We start from the raw sequence: 21,615 nt of genomic DNA, 5'->3' as shown, positions 1-21,615 counted from the left end.
TAAAAAACAAAAACTCTATTACAAAACGAAAAAAATTATTCAATATCATTAAGTGAGCAAAATACCCAATAAACTTAAAACTTGTATAAACTATCAAATACCACTAAAAAACAATGAGCCAACCAAAAGGGTACCCAAAAGTCTCAACCTTTCATTCAAATTCTAATCACCAAACAAAAAGGTAGCCCACAAACATAAAGCAAATTATTCAATTGCATAAATTCATCGAAACACATATGCATAAACCAAGTAAAACTACTCAATGCCGCTCAAAACCAACAAATTAGCCAAAAGGGTACCCAAAAAACTCGTCATTTCATTCAAAATCTAATAAATAAACAAAAAGTCTTAAACAAATTATTTCAATTGCATAACGTCATCCGAAATACCCATAAACTTAAACCAAAATAAAACTATCAAAATTCACTAAAATCCAACAAAATAGCCAAAAGGGTACCCAAAAAAACTCAACTTTCGTTTCATTTCATCGAATCTCTAATCACCACCAGCCTTCTGGTACACATAGGTAAGCCCACACTTGCCACAGTAATGCCTATCGAAATGGTTAGCCATGAAGGTTCCAGCACCACACTCAGCATTTGGGCACTCTTTCCTGAGCCTCTGAACTTTCCCAGAGTCGTCGACCTTGTAGAACTGGAGGATAGCGAGCTTGACCTTCTTGTGCTTGTGCTTGATCTTCTTGGGCTTGGTGTAGGTCTTCTTCTTTCTCTTCTTAGCGCCACCGCGGAGACGAAGCACAAGGTGAAGAGTGGACTCCTTCTGGATGTTGTAGTCGGCTAAGGTTCGGCCATCTTCGAGCTGTTTCCCTGCGAAAATCAAACGCTGTTGGTCCGGTGGGATTCCCTCCTTGTCTTGGATCTTGGCCTTGACATTGTCGATGGTGTCTGAGGACTCAACCTCTAGGGTTATGGTCTTCCCCGTTAGGGTTTTCACGAAGATCTGCATGGTTGCTGGTGAGGTTTGCGAATGGAGGAATATGATGGCTTTTATAGGAGAAAGAGTTTGTGTCTCAGTGGTGCATTAGGGTTTTGGGAGGGTTTGGGTGGGCCGTACATTTGTTGAGGTCCATTTTTTTTTCATTTTTGTTTGGATGCATTTTGAAAGTCATTTGGGTCTATCATATAGGCCCAGGGGCCCAGTAAACGGACCTTCAACATCACTTTTTTTTCTCTTGAGAATCCACTTTCTAGTTGATTATTACTTATTAGTCGTAATCTTAAGCGTTGCAACGTAACATGTTACATCAAGTTTAAAATTTTAGTAATTTTTTTTCTTTTCAAATATATAAATATAATGCTTATATTATTGAAATTTGAATTTTAAAGTAATATTTTGAATATTTATTATTTTTATTGCTTTTTTAAGGTCTATATCTCTAATTTTTAATGCCTATTTTGCTTGTATTTTTTAGCCTAAAAATAAATATTTTGGCTCAAATATAATAAAATGTCATACTTTTAACCAAAAAATTAAGGAAAAAAAAATGAATTTTTGAGCCCAAACCAAAAAAAGCAACCTACAAAAAAATCAATTAAAGGCCCAATTAGTCCAAAATGGACCGTATTAGACCGAATGAGACCGAAATAGATGAAGTGGATTAAAATGGACCAAAATGTTACACTGATGTGGCTAAAAAATAACGTAGCAACAAGAAATATTAGATTTCAATTTTTAAATATTACGTATAGTTATGGATTACAAGACAAGGAAAACAAGGATGACATAACTTCCATTTAATATTTGTGGACAACATTTGGTAATTTTTGGTGACGACTGATACATATTCTAGTAATTGAAAGTTTAAACATTAGATGCAAGCAAAACTCAAATAAATAAAATTTTGTATTGACAACTGATCAATTGAGTTCAAAAAATAAAAAAGGGGCCTAAATGCGAAAACACTCTGAGATTTTAATTATTGTTTATAACTACCTAAGGTTTCTAAATCCACCAAATTGACTCCTAAAATTAATTTTCGCTAACTCTTATGAACAGAAAAATCACGTGGCTATCATGTGTCCAGTAGCACAAATCAGTTGGTAAATTCTCTTAATGTTTGTCATATAAGGTCACATGATTTTTTTCATCCATAAAAACTAATAGAAGTTAGTCATAGGGATCAATTTGGCAAATTTGAAAACCTGATAAAGTTATGAAGAATGATTGAAATCATCCATAAAAACTAATAGAAGTTAGTCATAGGGATCAATTTGGCAAATTTGAAAACCTGATAAAGTTATGAAGAATGATTGAAACCCAGTAGTTGTTTTTGCATTTAAGTAGTAAAAAAAATCATTATAAAAAACCGATCATTATCTCTCTATTTTTGGGTATAAGAGTTATATTTTTATTTTGTTAAAACTGGGAATAAGCATATCAATCTTATCTAAGGTCAATGGCCCAATAGACTTTCCACCACAGGTGGTGGTTACATAAAAACAACAAAATGAGTATTAGCACCTAATCCCATTTTAGCTAACACATCAAAACATTGGTTGACTTCACGATATATATACTTTATTCGCTTATTGGAAATAGCTTTCAATATGTTCTTGCAGTCAAACAATAAAGGTTCCATTAACAAATTTACACTATTATTGTTCATCAACTGGACAACACTCAACGAATTGGGATCTTTTGAAGAGATAAATTAGAGATATATTATATGTGTTTGGATTATACTTTAAACTTTCTTTTTATTTAATTCATTTCCCTTCCTTTTTCCTCTCCCAAACAAATTGTCAAATCTTTCTGTAATTTGGGGTGAAATTCTAATATATCAAGATTATTCTCAAATTCTTATACTTTGCTTTTCACTGGATTTGGATTCAGATCTCTCATACTTCATTGTAATAAACAACTCAAATATTTCAAATAAATTTTCTTTTTTATTTCATTATCAATTACATTTACCTGCATGCAATTATTCCATTATCATTACTTGTTCGTATTCTACATCCTCTTGAAATAAGACACGAACCACTCCAAATCCAATAGTCCAATATGAAAAATAAATTTCCATTAAGAATTTCTTTTTACTTTTCTCCTGAATTATCCTTAAGTTATTTAGAACTTTTCCTCAAAAAATGTGTATGATGTGAAGTGGGTCCAATCCATTTCTGACATCACAATTCACATTCACATTCCAAACCGCTTTCCCATGCACCGCCAAGTTTGACCATTTTTGGCCCTCACTCCAATACACAAGTTTATTATCTTCCTGTAGTGATCCACAAGCCGACATAGTAAAAGACCCCCTCGTTCATTTTTCTTCATTGCAAAAGCGAAAAGCTACATACATTCTCTGTAAGTTATCCTTCTTCTTTTTTTCTTTTTTCCTTTTTTTTTTCTTTTTTTTTTTTTGGTTTGCTGGGTTATTAGTCCGTTTGGTTGCTGAGCAGTTGAAGGAACAATATGAAGAAACATAAATGGAGAAACTCAATGATGGGATGGGTATAGATTATTTTGCCTGTTGAGGGCGTCTATGTGTTCCAATTTTCAATTGGTTTTTTTACTTCTTTCTCAGTAACCGACAGGGCAAGTGAAAACCCGTAGTTTTTAAGAATTTTTTTAGCTTGACACTTGTAAACTTATAATATCTGTCTTATTGTTAGTTTGTTACTTGAGCATTGGGGTACCTCACTAAATAATTTTTTTCTGTTAATGATTTTTCGGTTTTGCTGTAAAATATGTTTGGTGTGACATGTAAAAATTTTCAAGCACAAACTACAAAAATGGGTGGCTCAGCCACCGGAGCCACCAGTACAGTGGCCGGAGTTGGTGGTCTGGTGACTGGACCGTCAGCTCCAGCAACCCAACCACCAGATGGGAGAAGAGCTACTGTGTGTTTTTTGTAAAATTCTTTATCAAGTTTTCAAGGTAGAATGTTTTACAACATTTTACAAAGGATTTTATGGTCAACAGAAAACATTTTCAGGTTCAACCAAATTTTATAACGAAACAATCACGGTAAAATACTAAAAAATATTCAACATTTTGCAGCGAAATAAATTCTGTTTTTCTTTTCTTTTTTTGCATTTTGTCTTACAAAACCTGCGTGAGAGTTTTAGTTCTGAGAGTGGATTAACTGCATTGCCACTTAGAATGCTGGGTTTAGAGATTTATTACTTTTGTGAAAGATAGTGAGAAATTGGTTTCATTTATTAGATTGAGAAGGAAGTTTTAGGCTTTATATGTTTAAATGGATATAAAATCAGGGAATACATGGAAAAAAAAATGCTTTTTGATTAGGATTGCTGTTATAATGATTATAACATTGATAAGAAACACTATATGAAAACTTACATGTTTGGAGAGTGTGGAAAAATTTAATATGAATACTGCCTAGAAGGGAGCATTGCAATAACAAAACCTATTTTTCTGGCATTTCAAGAGGTTTATACTTTATTAGTTATCTCTTTTTTATGAACTTTCTTGCTACCCAAGCAAAGTATGGATTGAGATTCTCCAGTGCATTCTTAAGAATCTGTATATCCTAGAAGCAAAAATGAACTCTTTGTATATGTTAGTAAAATCTTATCCATTAGACTTTTACTGAAAGTTCTTTTTACTAAAGGTTTGGGTTGGGTAGTGTGCTTTTGTTGTTTTGACTCAATTATATAAAAATGTATGAAAACATACAAAGCATTAATATCAGGGAGTGACAATTAAGATTTAGTAGAAGTAACATGGGAATTCTTCAGCAGGATGCAGCTAGAGGGTACTGCTGATGCTACCTCCCCTAGTTACTGGTTGAAATGGAGGGTCTTACTATGTGCAGTGTGGGTAGTGATGCCTCTGGTTATAGCATCATTCATGATATGGAAATATGAAATTCTGGACCATATGAAATCTGACAGAGCAGAAACTCACACAAACCAGATTTCACAGTATTGCAAAGCATGGAGACCATGTGTCAAAGAAATTCACCCCATTTGGCTTCTGGCTTTCCGAGTTTTTGCATTCTGTTTGCTCTTGGGAACGCTAATTGTCAAAGTTGTTGCCAATGGAGGTCGCATATTTTACTATTATACTCAGTAAGCCTTCTGTCAGTTTTGATCTCATCTGGTACTAATGTGAAGTTTAGGAACTGAGAAGTATTGAGCAGGGACAGTTAAAAGTTTTTGGATGGTATAGGATATCTATGAAACAAATATTTGTGAAGGGCAGAAATGTCTCTCTCTCTCTCTCACACGCACGCGAATGTGCATACACACACACAACTATATGAGTCATTTTTCTCTTTTAGAAGTGGTATGTTCATTACCAATGGGCACCGGAATGTGCTTGATCATAACCCATCTCTAAATTCTTTAACTCACTGATCTTGAAGGACTATATATTTTTTTTTTTTTTTTAATATAGGTCCATATTTTCTTTTAAATGATATGCTAATTTTCCTGTTTATTGACCTTCCTAATTAATTGTGAATTGTGGCTTTTATATTCTTCTAACTTTGGGTTGTGATGTTTCTTTGATCTGGACAGGTGGACTTTTACTTTGCTTATAATTTATTTTGCGGTATACTTTCCATTTTCCTTCTTGAAAGCATCCTGTTGAAACACCTCAATAATAAAATACATGTTGCTATCCCGTGAAACCTGTCAATACTATTTGGTACTATTGATCATGGTGTCTTTAGGCACTAAGATTAATGTAATCTAAATCTCTTCTGTACGTTACTGTCTAACTTTCTTTTGTAGTGTGGATCGTTGCTCTCAATTTATGGGTGTTACCACTATCACCTGTTAAGCAGAAGGGATTTAAATGTTCATTGTGTTGAGACAGATGCTGAGCAAGGACCATATGTGCCTCTCACTCTCACATACAGGGAAGCAACAAATGTGTCCAAAGCTAGGAGAATTTCAGATCCCCAGGAAAAAAATTGTGCATTCCAAGCTGCAGCCATTTTAAGTTACATCTTTGAAGTCATGTTCCAGGTAGCTTGTTTGCTAAGAATCACTGAATCAGCAACTGCATTGTTATAGGATAACAGGGTACTGAGATTGACAGCTTTAGTCGGCAATGTTTAAGTTGTCAGCTGTTAACAAATCATTTGTACTTCTAGCATGATTGCTTTTGATGTTCAAAAAATTCATTCTATAATTTGTTAATTTGGATGTCCGAAAAAACTATCAAGCATGTTGTGAAAAGTATTTCAGCTTTCCTTGTGCCTGCATGCATACATAACAAGTCATTTATGTGTTTACTTTCTTTGATTTGTCACAGATGAATGCTGGGGCAGTTATGCTCACTGATTCTGTTTATTGGTGCATTATTTTTCCGTTTCTTACCACCCAAGATTACAATCTCAATATTGTAAGTTGAACAAAATCACTTGTTACACCCAATTCATTTATTATTTCTTAATTCTTGCACAGGCAGTGGCATATACGTTCATAATTTTGAAACTTTAAGATTTAATATTTATAGCCAAATGCACCTGGGCATAGTTTGGACCACAACTTTTCATGTTATGCCCTGTTTACTTATTTAAAATTTTTCATATTATGCCCAATTTGTTCAATCACATATATAAATAAGGAACAGATACATCACAGTTGATATTAAATTGTTTGTGAAGCCTCTGCTACTACTCACCTTTCTTTTTATTTCTACAGTTATATGTCTGCGTAAGTTTCGTCTAAGCTGAATAATATCTCTGTATTTTATGTCAGATTACCGTGAACATGCATACACTCAATGCAGTTTTACTCCTTGGTGATACAGCATTGAATTGCTTGGTAATATCTGTATGCTTTCTCTCCCCTTAATTTATTTTTCTGTAGTTTAATTTTATACCATAATTGAATTATTTCAACTTGCTGCCTCAGCGGGTCCCTTTGTACCGGATTTCATTCTTTGTTATATGGACGGGAGTTTATGTCATTGTGCAGTGGATTATTCATGCTTGTGTCTCAATTTGGTAATGTTGCTTATTCTTCTTATATCCTATATGAGGACATAGTGGTTCAATTCTAAAATATGATATTTCTCTTTTCAACAGGTGGCCTTACCCATTTCTTGACTTGTCATCACCATATGCTCCATTATGGTATGTTATCTCATTTGAGTCTGGACATCTAATCATCTTTAAAAAAAATATATATATATATATAAAGCTTGAAAGACATCTAATCATTGTTGAGCTTTGAGACAATTCATCGAACTGAATTATACATGAATAGGTTTGCATGAAAATGTCTACACCTTCATTTTATCCTAATTATTTATTCAAGCGAACTTTGCTCCACATGGCAAGCTATTCATTTGAAACTGGTGAGCCAAGTTCAAGAAATTTATAAAGTATAAATCGAAAAGTGGCATTCTAGCTGTAGTTTGTCAAAAGGAACTCATTACCTCAAGGCATTACATGTCTTCTTTTCTCTCTCTCTCTCTCTTTGCTGAATCCATTACATGTAAACCATTACTTCAACATCATGATAATGATATACCATTGGTAGACATTGTGTTCTGACCTTCACTTCTATTGCTTGTCTAGAGTACATCTTGAATGTAGTTGAAGCATCTTTTTTATGCTTCTAGCTTGCATCGAAGCTTAGTTTTCAAACTTAATATTATGTGACTAATCCATTTTCTTGTGATACTAAATTCAAGGTACTTGTTGATAGCATCAATGCATATTCCTTGCTATGGCGTTTTTTCACTAATTGTGGAATTAAAGCATTATTTGTTGTCAAAACGGTTTCCTCAGTCTTATCAGTGTCAAAGATAAGAAGACATATCAGCTTGATTCCCTGTGAAGCCAAACATATTTTGATCTGTGCCAGAGTCACATTCAGGCTCTCTCTGTCGCAGGCGGGTAGTTGAATGTGCTAAATACTTTTTGAGGTTTCTTACCTCAAGAATGAAACAGGATAAAAAATGTCAAGGGATAACAGAACACAAACTGCGGACGTGGACAAACGCGAATCCAAACAGCGCTTAGGACTTGTTAAAGCACCTTTTCTTTTTCTTTTTTTAAATCTTTTGATATATGAGGTGATCTACAAATTTTGGATTCTGTTAATTGCTTTTCCCATTGAGCAGGCTGATTTTAACCAATCACTTACAGGCTTTTAATTTCAAGTGAATTTTGTATAAGTCTTGCTTGTGCAGCTGTGCTAGAAATATTTCATAAGTTTTCATGAAAAGTAAAATCCTAGATTTATTTACTTCCATTTCATTAACACATTCCGTGGGTAATTCCATCATGTCTGTTCTGGCTAACTTCTAAAATACAGAAAACAAAACTGTATGTTCCGGAGTATATCTTGAGAATAAGCTAATTGAAATCTTAGCTCAATCAACATGTCAAGTTAGTTTGATCATTACGTTTATGCGGTGAATTAGGCAGTGTCTTGGGCTTATCAGTTTTTTTTTTTTTTTATCCTTTGCTTCCTGTATTCTGTTGTGACCTCAACAACCATTGTATCCATCTCCATTACAAGTAGGTCGCGGAGCACATTTTTATATATATAGAGAGAGAGAGATATATATATATATATATATATCAATCATTTTAAATCAAAATCTTATGACAGCCTCAACAGAGAGTCTGGCAAAAGTCGATTTACAGGCGAAGAAGAAGCCTTATTGTTTTCTTCGAATTGGCAAGTCAGGATTTTAAGGACGAACTTTAGTGTAAATAGGAAAATTTTAACCAATCAAGGTTTCAAAGAATTACTCAAGCCGGCACATAAACAGGCAAGCCATTTGGTCCACCAAGGAGGTAGAGGTTTTGGCTCAACTGTCTTCAATCCATATAACAAATTGCATACACCCATAGTAGACAAAAAGTTAGTATATAAATGCAGGTAAAAATATCAAATACCCACTAGAACCTCAATATAGAACTTCCAAGTTCAATATTATTTATGTTTTTCTAGAAAGTTTATAAAAGCTATGCAGAAGTTTTATTCGAGGGCACGAACACCACAATATTAGATAGCAGACACATATTAGAAAACTACATTTATTTAAGCAGTAAGCTTAGCAACAGCTCCAGCTTGAGTCAGCAGAGGGACCAGCTTTCCTTCATTGTTCAATGCTGTAGTTTCTGCAAAACAATAAAAGAGAATATTATCTATAGAAGGACCAAAATAAAAACATATGTTCATTATATTTAAATGCAAATACAAGTGCAAATAGGGAGCCTATAGTTTGTTTTAGGGATCAAGATCTTACTGTCACAGCCACCGATGTGATTCCCACCAATGAATACATTGGGCACAGTCTTCTGTCCAGTCCACTCTGCGAGGGCAGCTTGAATTTCACTTCCATCACCTTCAAGAAGTCAGAAGACCATAATAAGTTTCTTATCTATTGACATTATAAATTTTTACATGTATGGTTACAAAGGTCCTGCTTTTATAACGTGATGAACAATCAACACTATGATGTTCACTTTTAAGAAAAAATATTCTTTCTAAAAAAATCATGATAACAATCACTCTTTACAACTAGAGCTTGACAAATTTTATGCATGATGGCATCATTCCATATCAAGCATACAGGCTATCAAATTCTTCTAAAGCACGATAGCGCCGTTAGACTAAAAGTATGCTAGTACAGCATCCATATTCCATAGTTAGTTAGAATGGTGCATAAGTAAAAGTACGCAAAATTGCTCAAGTTTGCAAAAGTTGCATCCTTTACACAACAACATAGAAATGTGAGATTCAAGGATTAAGATTCTCTACACTTTGCATAACTTACCCATGCAACCTAGTGAGTTTTTGGACCCTTGACCTCACTTTCCACCGATTTTTGGAGATGGTATCAACGAAATGGGTATATGCAACATCACTCTCACATGTATGTAGGATTCGCGTGTCTGGATTGTCCTATATACATGTGAGAGGAGTGTTGCATACACCCATTACATAAGACACTTTTGTCATTCAGCCAAAAATCTCATTAGCATAAAATTCTCTCCATATATAAGACACAATTTCAACAAATCTAAAGGTGCATAAAATGTCACACCATTTTAAAATCTCATTCTACCAAATAAGAAGTAATACTTGATAGTAAAAGGTTTCAAATGATGTAACATATGTACAACTGTTAAATTTGTGTAAATTAATCTAAAAGGGAACAAATATCTGAGAGGAAAAACAAAAAAAAAAAAAAAAAAAAAAAAAAAAAAAAAAACCCAATTATATTTGGCCTAATTGCAATCAAATTAAATCACATGAAAGCAAAAAGATTGAAAACTAACTTTCAGTGTCCAACTCAATAGCCTTGAAAGTGACACCCAATTGAGTCAAGAGCTGCTTCACGGTCACGCAGTAAGGACAGAATGTCTTGCTGTGAGATTCATTGGAATTTATAAACCATCAATTGCAACAACAACAAAAAAAGTAAAACCAAACGATCTTTTTTATATAAAAATAGCACAAAAAAGAATGAGGGATTAAAGAGAGACCTGAAAACTGCGACGGGATTGGACGAAACGATCTCCTTAGCCTTTGCCAACGCCATTTTCTCTCTCTCTCTCTCTCTCTCTCTCTCTCTCTTTTGATCAACTTTCTCTTCTTCTCTCTAATACCTAAGAAACTCACCTTGTTGAATCTATGAGTATATATTACTTTATATGCGAGTGAAGTGTGTCAAAGACCGAGTGAATATTGTATGAATGTGAAAACGAAATTGTAAATTAATCTGATTCTCAAAAAATAAATAAATAAATAAAATTGTAAATTAATCTGGGCCGTTGGTCTGCAAACGTTGATTTGTGCCACAACATCACAAGCTTTTTGGTCGTTTTCATAACCAAGAAAAAAAAAAGTATATTCTAGACTAATGAAATTTATTCTGTTTTCTTCTCAACAAAAGAAAAAATAAATAAATACTGGATTTTGGTAGTGGTGGGCCAGTGCAAGGCTTTTTAAGTTGAATACTGATAATAATTTATTAAAAACAACTTTCACAGTTGGAGAAGTTTTACCAATTGTTGGGTAGGTGGCGTTTGTGAAAATTTTATTAATTTTTTTGGAACACGTTAACCAGTATACTTATAATAATTGTTAATAATTTATTTTGAAAAAATTTTAACATCATATTTATAAGAAATATAAAAATCGATAAAGAAATTAACTGTTCTTTTTCCATAAAATTTTTTTAAAAATTTATTATATATCTATGTCTTTAGTCATCTATTAATATTGTGGGGCCCGATAACAGATGGGCCAGATCCACCTGTTCACAGGAAGACTTAAGGCCCAAACCGAAGAAGATAGTAGTCCAAGCCCAATAACGCAAAGCATCACTGGGCCAGAGAAGCCGCCGAGGAGGGTACAGCCCTCGGCTGGCCCAGAACTACATTAAGGAAAGAAGCAAAAGTGGCATAGGGATAATCTTGTAAGAAATCTAAAATATCTAGGAAAGGCTGCCCATACTACCTGCCCTAGACAGAGCTTTGCCTCTCATAGAGTCATGTTTCTTTAGCCTACTCAACTACTCCCCAACAATTCGGGTCTAAAACTGATGGGACAAGTATCAGTCTTGAAAGGGTCGACCCTACACATGGACGAAGGAGATTGAACGCATGCGAGTATAAAAGAAAAAATATGTAACCTAAAGTAGGGGGGACTCCAGTCCCACGGAAAGGAAAAAGGGCTTTAGAGGCAAATATACTGAAACCATGCATAAATATCTTAAAAAACCCACAGCCGGGTAAACATGAATTAGCTTTTCGATCCCACTCTCTACAAATGATATTGTACGGGTCCATTTACGTGCGAACCCAACTCAACTGCGGTTTAACGCAAATCGTGTCCCTACAATTGGCGCCGTCTGTGGGAAAGCTTGCGTGTTAACTCGAGAGGTGGCGAAGTTGAGCTTCTGTCGAATAAGGGACTACGAGGATGCCTGTATCACCGGCGACACATTGTTGCTATTCTAACATAGGCTCCCACTAGGGGCTACGTTCCACGGTCTCATCGACATAGGCAAACCTAGGGGCTTCAAACATCAGGCCAGCTTCCTCCACCTTACTCGAGGAGCTAAACCTGCGAAAGATAAGCAAAAACAAGCCTCTGGGGAAACCAACTACTCAAAAACGAGCTTACAAGTTTTGGACAGAACCAAGGCCTTGTATGGTCCTCGGACCCAAGCCTCTGGGGAAACCAACTACTCAAAAACGAGCTTACAAGTTTTGGACAGAACCAAGGCCTTGTATGGTCCTCGGACCCAAGCCTCTGGGGAAACCAACTACTCAAAAACGAGCTTACAAGTTTTGGACAGAACCAATGCCTTGTATGGTCCTCGGACCCAAGCCTCTGGGGAAACCAACTACTCAAAAACGAGCTTACAAGTTTTGGACAGAACCAAGGCCTTGTATGGTCCTCGGACCCAAGCTTCTGGGGAAACCAACTACTCAAAAACGAGCTTACAAGTTTTGGACAGAACCAAGGCCTTGTATGGTCCTCGGACCCAAGCCTCTGGGGAAACCAACTACTCAAAAACAAGCTTACAAGTTTTGGACAGAACCAAGGCCTTGTATGGTCCTCGGACCCAAGCCTCTGGGGAAACCAACTACTCAAAAACGAGCTTACAAGTTTTGGACAGAACCAAGGCCTTGTATGGTCCTCGGACCCAAGCCTCTGGGGAAACCAACTACTCAAAAACAAGCTTACAAGTTTTGGACAGAACCAAGGCCTTGTATGGTCCTCGGACCCAAGCCTCTGGGGAAACCAACTACTCAAAAACGAGCTTACAAGTTTTGGACAGAACCAAGGCCTTGTATGGTCCTCGGACCCAAGCCTCTGGGGAAACCAACTACTCAAAAGGAAAAGCTGTGTTACATGGACTCTCTAGTTTGCCTTTGAATCCTCAACACTAAAGGGACCAGTATGGAATGGATTAACGTGTTTCCAAAAGCATAACCGAAGTCAGGCAATGCTCGTTCGTGCCCTTGGATGAATTATTCAAAGTTCGTCGCCCTCAGACAATACTCCCACGCTTATTACAGAACGTTCAACTGTCATCTCGGTTAGTTTCCTAAGTTTAACTTACTATGAGTTATTATTATGTCTGATAGTGCCCATAGATTAGAATTAGTTGGATCGTGTTTCAAGAGTTCTTGCTCTAAATACTGCCGAGGAGAAACACACACATGGAGCACACCAACTCACAAAGTAGTTTTATCAAAGGAACAACATTCAAAATAAGTAAAGAAATCGTCATTTCTTACTAAAGCAAAGAGATAGTACAATGTACAATGGAAAGCTAGAACCAGTCTGTGTCAAAGCTCACTACATGACCAAAAGAAAGGAAGATACAAGAGAATAAGTAAAAGCCGAGGAAGTAGATCAGAGGAGAGGTTGGCTACAGCTCCAAGACCTTGCTCTTCTTCAATGCTCTCACTTGCCCACAACTCAAACAGCGAAAGAGACCCAACTTGAACCTGACACCGTTGAAGGAAAGGTGCAGAGAGTTGGATATCGTGGGGCTTTCTCTAAATATACGCCTGCCGCAAAGCAGAGGCGCTGATGGCAGAAAATCTTTCTTCTGACATACCAAGATCTTGGCATGAACAGTTCCTGCTTCGGATTTTGACTAAAAGAGGGAGAGACATCCTTTCCCCTCGATTGAGATGGAGTATTCTCTTGAACTTATGCTTTCTGTGCCCATACCTCACCATTTTTAGTCTCATAAGGGTGCGGCGCTTCTGTGGCGGAGGGATTTCTTTTTTCCCAACTCTCGCCTCAAACAGGTTATGCTAAGGGAGGTCGACACTGAGTATAGGAACTGTGATTTGGGAGAAAACTAAAGAGTTGATGAGAGGGTGAAATAATTTTCTCTCCTATCTGTTTATTTAAAGAAATAAGGTGGTGGCATTTAATGCACGCAGCGCCCCAAGGAACGCTACGGACAAGATAGCTTAGGCTCAATCTCCAATGCCACCTGTAACCAGGGGATTAAAGGAGTCTCTGGAAGGTGCACCTCGAACATTAGGACGCCAGAAAGCACCCCGTAACCCTAAACTACGTAAATACCCTTAAAGTTATGGGCCAAGTAAATTCGCGGTCCAGGCCTGTTCTGCATGGAGGCCCAGGGACAATGGCCCCCCCACCGAGGAATAGTTGTTGCCGAGGACAACTTGCTGCTCGGCACCTCGTGAACTACCTGAGGAAGAGGAGAAACTAAGCTTAAAGAATCTTGGACAGAACCTAGGCCTTGTATGGTCCTCGGACCCCAAACCTATGGGGAAACCAAGTACTGAAAAATCTAAGTTTAAGGCAGAACCTGAGGCTTGCATGGTCCTCGGACTCAAGCTAAAAGGGAAAAATCAAGTACATAAGATAAAACGCATAAGTCCTGAACAAAACCCAGGTTTTGCAAAGTCCTCGGACTCAAGCTTCTTGGGAAATCAACTGCCCTAATGAAGAAATTTCTCGGCTTGAATACTGGAAAAGGTCAAGGCCCGCGTATCATGGAGATGGCAGAACGACCTAATGATCGTCAACCTAAGGATGCCATTCATCCGGTGGGTAACATGTCCTCGGATAACTACTTCTTACACATTATCGAGCATTTAATACCCATCACGGCTAATCTTAAGATAAGTCTCATTCCTTACTGGTCGGACTGTTATATTGAATAGTAATTTTGTTAAAGTTATCTTGGCATCTTTTTATCAACGATTACTTTGGCCTTAGTTATTATTGATTCAAATGCTATACTATTATGCCGAGCAGCGCTTTCACATTTGTTAGAATATATAAACAAGACATGTGAAATAGAGTAACAATAACTTTTATTAATATGAAAAATTGTTACAACGTACAAGGAAGGGCTTAAACAAGCCTATACAAAAAATGAACTTCTAAAACAGTAACAACATTCGTAATACAAATAAGTAAACCATCAGGTGTCTTCTGAACTCGCCTTCAAAGTCTCTCTGAAATCTATGCCTCAGTACTGCTCATATCAGGAGAAGAACCTTATACAAAAATAATGAAGGACAAGGAAGAAGAATTGGAACACATGGAAGCACTTCAGCAAGCTCTTGTTGCTGAAGAAAGCAAGGGAAAAAGAAGATGGAGGGCATGAGTAGGAAGGAGGAGAAGAAGAGGGAAGCAATGAAAAGAAAGTAAAAGGAGTAAAAGAGGGAGAAGGGGAGCCATATTAGGTATGCTCATGAAAGAGCGAATGGAGATGACAAGGGAGGTTTTCGACTCAGTCACACCGGAAGTGAGGTGTGACGAGTCCCTGCTTCGGATTTTGGCTAAAAGAATGGGGAGACAAATTTTGAGTCTCCGCCATCCTTGCCCTGACCGAGCCATCTCAAGTTTTGTTAGGGCATGGCGTTTTTGGAGAAGGAAGGATTCATTCATGGCCGACTACTATGGTGGATGTATTATTGGATTAGGAGTAACCAGATGGAAGAAGTGAACTATAAGAAGGGTCTAAGGGATTCAGATATGAAAGAATCACCTCTGGACTTCTCTCTTTATATAAGGGAGTAAAACAGGGACACGTAACACGTTCTGATCCTCAAGGAAATCTGCGAATAAATGTGCATTCATGTCATTCCCCCACGTTATCAGTAACCGTAAGATTTGGGAAGCCTCGTAAAAGGAAGATATTAAAGGCACACTACGAATAACCAAACGGTATAAGCGCATCACGCGCAAATCGAGGGAAACGTCTCGTGGACCGGCACATTCCTTGGGGAGGTGAAAAGTCGCCGACGTTGATCAAGGGCCGAATTTAATGAGCCGCTATAAATGCTCGGTATTATCAAAACCCTCCTATCCAACCAAGGGGTCGGACAGCATGGTTTTGAGGGGCTATTGTGGGGCCCGATAACAGATGAGCGAGATCCACCTGTTCACAGGAAGACTTAAGGCCCAAGCCGAAGAAGATAGTAGTCCAAGCCCAATAACGCAAAGCATCACTGGGCCAGAGAAGCCGCCGAGGAGGGTACAGCCCTCGGCTGGCCCAGAACTACATTAAGGAAAGAAGCAAAAGTGGCATAGGGATAATCTTGTAAGAAATCTAAAATATCTAGAAAAGGCTGCCCATACTACCTGCCCTAGACAGAGCTTTGCCTCTCATAGAGTCATGTTTCTTTAGCCTACTCAACTACTCCCCAACAATTCGGGTCTAAAACTGATGGGACAAGTATCAGTCTTGAAAGGGTCGACCCTACACATGGACGAAGGAGATTGAACGCATGCGAGTATAAAAGAAAAAATATGTAACCTAAAGTAGGGGGGACTCCAGTCCCACGGAAAGGAAAAAGGGCTTTAGAGGCAAATATACTGAAACCATGCATAAATATCTTAAAAAACCCACAGCCGGGTAAACATGAATTAGCTTTTCGATCCCACTCTCTACAAATGATATTGTACGGGCCCATTTACGTGCGAACCCAACTCAACTGCGGTTTAACGCAAATCGTGTCCCTACAAATATATATATATATATATATATATAATTTTTTTTAAAAAAAATTTTAAGTTTCCATAACTATTGGCAATTGAGGGTAATGTTTCATGCTCAACAACTCTTAACAATTTTTTTTTTTTTTTTACTAGAATTGAGTTGAGCAAGTTTTTATTAGTTCTCTCTTTTGCCCATCACTTTTCACTTACCATTACCAACTTGTTAATAGCATTTAATAGAAACAATAGAAACTCATAGGTTTTATTTATGAGTTTCTATTAAATTTGTAGTAAATTTATAACAATATTAATTAGGTGCTTTTTTGAAACGGATTAAATTGATTGAATTTGTGTTAACCCAATACAACCCGTTTATTAAACGTGTCAATTGGATCATGTTGTGTTAACCTGCTTCATTAACCAATAGTGTTAGGGTTGAAGGATCATGACATAATTATTAAATGGGTTAGGTTTGGGCTGAGCCATTTGGCCTAATACCCTTGCCTTGACACGACATGGTAACCCGAATTGACACATCTAATTATGTCCATGCACAAGTCAAGGAAAGGATTGAACATTCAAATGCAAATAACAGCGTTGTTGCTGATATTCATTTAAGGAAACTAATTTTTAAGGAAGGGAGCCTCGTATGGGTGATTTTGATTGAGGAAAGGCATCCTCATGACTCCTATTCCTAGTTGGGAGCAAGGAAAATGGGTTCATGCAAAGTGTTGACTAAAATCAATGACAATGGCTACACATATTTCTAATGCCTTCAATGTGAAGCATTTGAAACCTTATTCTCCACTTGAAACTTGAGGGCAAGTTTTCTTTATGAAGGGGAGTATGATGTAGCCATCCTCTACCTTTAAGCCAACCAACCAATCCCCTCTCTATTCTTAGGATTGATAGCTAGCTACCCTCTACTCTTAAGCCAAAACAGTTAGTCACCCTTACTGACCTCTTAGGGCAAGCAGTCAACTACTTATTTTGACTTCTTAGACCTACCATGTATTCTCTTTAATTTCAGTTTTGACTTATGGTGTTGATAGGCAACCTAGCTGTAACTTTTAGCTAGTTTATTTCCTAGTAGTTAAAGCTCATAAACAAGCTTGTAATGTAAAAGGAAAACCTTTTTTTTTTTTTTTTTTTTTTAATGTAACTTTAACTTAGTTTTAGACCAAATTTGTTTCTCCAATTTTTCTTTGTAATTCTAGCTTTGATTCTTAATTCTAAGACAATTATTGTTCAAGTTCTTAGTTATTTGATATTGATTTCCGTCATATACATACTCTCAAATCTCTTTGCGAGGTTGACCTACACTATTTTTTTTGCCCTTGCTTTCAAAAATGATTCAAATTACTCTTTAATTCAGAGTAAGGGCAATGAACAACACTTCAATGCCACCCCCCAACACCCCCCCCCCCCCCCCCCCCCCCCCTCTTCCCCTTCCCCTTCCCCTTCAAGGCCTCATCACATTTAAACATTAATATTGCCAAATTACAGCTTTGAATGCCGAATTACCTCCTTTATTTATTTATTTATTTTTAAGAATTACTCTTTGTCCTCAATTTGCCAAATAACATCAAGTATGCCATATAATGCCAAAAAAATTACCCATTAAGAATATTTTTCCAAATAACTTGTACTTAACATGGGATTTAGGGTTTCTTATTTTTTTTTTTTTTTTTTTTAAGAAAAAGAAAAATGAAAAACATGGGACTTAGAAGTGATATTTGCATAAAAATCTTATTTCCGATTTCTGAGAGGATGATTCTCAAGTTCAAACTTACAACTATTATTTAGACGAAAAACACTTGCAATTGTATGAAGTTCCAATCTATACACAATTAATAAATAATCAAAAATATATTTTATCTCAGAAACTTGCTTTCAATTGGAAAAATTAAACCTTTAATAATTTAACCTGCTAAGAATTTTTTTTTTTTTTTTTGTCCCAGCCGTTTTGGTCAAAAGATTTACAAGTAAAGCCTATGATTAAGATTACTTAAGCTAGTTTCTTTGGATAAAATAATAAAGAGTATACTTGGGGGACACGTTTTTTAAAAGACTGACTTGATACAAAAGACAAAGGGATAAGACTTGTTAAAAAAGACAGAAACAAAAGACGTGGAAAATGTCAAAACATTTAGGTTAAGTTTGGTACTGGCTTAAAAAGCCTTTTTTTTTTTTTACTATTTAATTTATTTTTGCTATTATTCATAAGTTTCATTGTACTTTTTGATATTATTTATGAATCTTATTGTACTATTTCAACTACCTTTTATCTTTATCTGCAATACTTTTGTAAAAAAATTTCAATTTCAGTTAAATAAGTTATTCCCAAACAAACTCTTAGTACAATTTATTTTTTCAACATATTGAGAATAACTGTTTAAGAAAGTTATACCTAAAACAATTGAGGTTTAAAAGAGTTGTACCTAACAAAATGAGGTTTAAAAAAGTGCAGTTTCAAAACAGAGGTTCAACAGGTTAATGTGTGTCAGGGTGGTGATTGGCAACAACTATATAATGGGATGATAAATAAAGTTTAATTGGTACGTTTGGGTCTTCTTTGCCAACACTGACAGGGTACATAGGTTTGCATATGTTACATAATGACATTTAAAATAAAATTATATGCTCAAATCATATCTACTAATGGAGGTTATAGTCAAAATATTAAATTCTATTGATTGGGAAATGATTGTGCATGGTACTAGTAGGACGAGTTACACAACCTCTAATGAGTAATGTCCAAAGTCTAGTTTGAAAACTGAAAATTGATAAGAAAAGTTTTCTACATTCAGTGTTTAAATACCCTAAAATGAGCAATGTAATTCAAATACTCCTAAAAAAAATCCTTACCAAACATGTTTTTTTTAGAACCTCAGTTTTCAATATTTAAACACTGAAAACTGTTGTTTAGAATCACATACCAAATAGGCCTTTAACTATTATATTTAACAATTTCCATTAACTTTCGAAATCAAATCAATTTCAAAGTTAGAGTAGACCTAAAAATGAAATTGACGACTAATTGTTAAGAGACTAAATTAATCTTTACCCAATAATTATTTAAAAAAAACAAAAACAAAAAACAAAACAAAACAAAATCTTTACCCAATAATTAAAAAAAAAAAAAAGATATTTAACGCTTTCTTTTTCTTTCCATACAAAATTGTCTTGATTTAGTCAATAAAAAATTTACACAATCAATAATTCAAATACCAAATTGAAAATTACCTAATAATTGACAAGACCAAATTTGTAGTATAGCATTTTCTTTTGGACAAAATTTAGTTACAAAATTGGTTATAGCCTTAACCTACGACCTTACTCAATATCTTTTTATTAGAAGTGAATTTTGACAAATACACCATTAAATTACATCTTTTTCTTATATCCTCCATGTTTGCAAAATTTCTAAAAATTAAAGATCAATAATTATGTCATTAATAAATTGTTTAAATTACAAGTTTTTGTAATTTTAAATTATACATAAAATATAAACTTATAAATCATATATAGTAAATACTAAATAATATCCGATTAATACAAAAATTGACATGTGTATTAAGAGCGTAAAGAACATGCAGTTTAACGATTAAATTTTCAAAATATTTAGTATTGTTTATTTTATTGAATAATGTTATAACTTTATGTTACAACCAGTTTTGTAATTAAATTTTGTCATTTCTTTTCTTCCCAAACAACTTTAGAAACCTTAACTTGAAATTAAAATCTGTAGGAAATTTGAACTATAAATTGCCCTCAAGCGTAGACCTTATTGCCAATGTAAAACCCGTATGAAGGAAAAGGACTTCGTTTAAGAAAGGAAGATATTCAATCACAAACCTGACAACTTAGTGTGTGTTTGGATCCGGCTGATGCGTTTGCTTTTGCGTTTTTCTGTTCTTTTTTTTTAATTTTTTTATTTTATTTAATTTTTTTTTTTATCCTGCTGCACGCGTTTTAGAGGGGACAGATTTCACTGTTCATGCATTCAGTTTTCAGTTTCAGCGGTATCCAAACGGACCCTTAAGCTCATTACAAAATTCTCTCTAGGGTAACTAAATATCTACTTAAGCCAGCACAGGTTCTCGAATCTTGGCCTCCAGATTTTGTGCAACAGCATCAATAAATTCTTCGGTGTTCAAATAATGTTCCCTTGATACCCTGCAGACGCCAATATCATCTCAGCTATTATAACTGCTGAAAGTTGAGGCTAATGTGCTTATAGTGAGTACTATTAGGATAATTAGCACCCATAATTATCCAAATATCTTATAGTTAACACACATTTTATAGTTTTAGCTACACTGGCTCAATTCAGAGAGTGATATTATGTAGATGTGCCAAAGTTCTACAAGTAGTAGTCCTTCAGGTGACACAAGTGTTCAATTGATTAAGCAACAAGTTGATTCCAAAAATAAATTAAATAATTATGGACAATGCATATTAGAAGGGAAGGTGCAACTTACTTGGAACCGTGGATCAAAATGGCAAGATCCTTGGTCATTTTCCCTGTTTCTACGGTCTCAATGCATGCAGCCTCCAACTTGTGAACAAACTCCCGCAATTTCTCGTTTTCATCTAGCTTAGCCCTGAGAAAAAAGAGCAAGAAAATATTGACAGTAGAATCAGCAGGCTAATGAAAATATTAAAAATCCAACACAAAATTTTAAAATAATGGCACTGATAGCTAATTATATATAAATGGTAGGCACCTTTACAAATTGACATAGTCTAATATGGCAATTTACAAAAGTACGCATTCAACAAAACAAGGTAGACAGTCAAAGCAAAGTATGTCATACCTCTGCAAACTTTAAAAAACTGTTAGGTGGAAAAAGAATAACAAATGACAGGGACTCAGAAGCATTTTACATGCATGTGTCATTAAACCATTCCCCCTTAACCACCCCCACACACCCCCCCCCCCCCCCGGGGGCACCCCTTGATATTCCCTAAAAGTGCATTGTTAGAGCCACGAGATGACAGCTATTTATATGTACTGATATGATCAAAGCCGTTCAATATTTTATTAACATAAATGTTTTGGAGATGTTTCAAAAAGGGGTAAAAAGCAATTATGTGTGTATGTGAGTGTCAGCCCAAAATAATGATGAAGAGCCTGTTTGTAAACTCGGAACATCTAACTATGTTTATTTCTGAAGGGATTTCTTAGAAAAAC

The 21,615-nt window shown here is 35.6% G+C and overlaps 4 protein-coding genes across 15 annotated transcripts in view; 1 reads left to right on the top strand and 3 right to left on the bottom strand.

Annotated features, from left to right (window-relative positions):
- Window positions 1-296: 296 nt before the first annotated feature.
- Window positions 297-1,002, bottom strand: LOC126714838 (ubiquitin-40S ribosomal protein S27a). The gene has a single exon (XM_050415233.1). The coding sequence runs from the start codon at window positions 964-966 to the stop codon at window positions 496-498; it is 471 nt and encodes a 156-aa protein (XP_050271190.1). The 5' UTR covers window positions 967-1,002; the 3' UTR covers window positions 297-495.
- A 2,142-nt stretch (window positions 1,003-3,144) lies between these two features.
- On the top strand, window positions 3,145-8,195 carry LOC126714836 (uncharacterized). Of its 4 annotated transcripts, none has more exons than XM_050415230.1 (9): window positions 3,145-3,327; window positions 4,725-5,057; window positions 5,508-5,541; window positions 5,724-5,960; window positions 6,250-6,339; window positions 6,699-6,764; window positions 6,855-6,946; window positions 7,028-7,075; window positions 7,639-8,195. In XM_050415230.1, exons 2-9 carry the CDS (start codon window positions 4,729-4,731, stop codon window positions 7,754-7,756), a joined length of 1,014 nt encoding a protein of 337 aa, XP_050271187.1. In that variant the 5' UTR covers window positions 3,145-3,327; window positions 4,725-4,728; the 3' UTR covers window positions 7,757-8,195. The 4 variants fall into 4 exon arrangements, with proteins under 4 accessions (XP_050271187.1, XP_050271186.1, XP_050271188.1 ...); XM_050415229.1 differs by having other exon boundaries at window positions 3,146-3,327; window positions 4,728-5,057; XM_050415228.1 differs by lacking the exon at window positions 3,145-3,327 and having other exon boundaries at window positions 3,489-5,057.
- Window positions 8,196-8,865: 670 nt separating this feature from the next.
- LOC126714837 (glutaredoxin-like) lies at window positions 8,866-10,629 on the bottom strand. The gene is made up of 4 exons (XM_050415232.1): window positions 10,451-10,629; window positions 10,244-10,332; window positions 9,208-9,306; window positions 8,866-9,079 (listed from the first exon to the last, which is right to left on the bottom strand). Exons 1-4 carry the CDS (start codon window positions 10,504-10,506, stop codon window positions 9,000-9,002), a joined length of 324 nt encoding a protein of 107 aa, XP_050271189.1. The 5' UTR covers window positions 10,507-10,629; the 3' UTR covers window positions 8,866-8,999.
- A 9,599-nt stretch (window positions 10,630-20,228) lies between these two features.
- The window catches only part of LOC126714834 (isocitrate dehydrogenase [NADP], chloroplastic/mitochondrial), a 148,229-nt gene continuing 146,842 nt past the window's right edge, over window positions 20,229-21,615 (bottom strand). For all 9 annotated transcript variants that reach the window (XM_050415226.1, XM_050415227.1, XM_050415218.1 and 6 more), the window contains 2 exons: window positions 20,903-21,025; window positions 20,229-20,597 (listed from right to left, as the gene is read on the bottom strand). In XM_050415226.1, the coding sequence (XP_050271183.1) occupies window positions 20,504-20,597; window positions 20,903-21,025 (217 nt within the window). In that variant the 3' untranslated portion in view covers window positions 20,229-20,503. The remainder of the gene's footprint in view (window positions 20,598-20,902; window positions 21,026-21,615) is intronic.

Source organism: Quercus robur, chromosome 2 (assembly GCF_932294415.1).
Source record: "Quercus robur chromosome 2, dhQueRobu3.1, whole genome shotgun sequence".
NCBI classification, from domain to species: Eukaryota; Viridiplantae; Streptophyta; class Magnoliopsida; order Fagales; family Fagaceae; genus Quercus; species Quercus robur.
The sequence above is the reverse complement of the archived record's forward strand: the minus strand, read 5'-3'. Positions and strand labels throughout refer to the sequence as shown.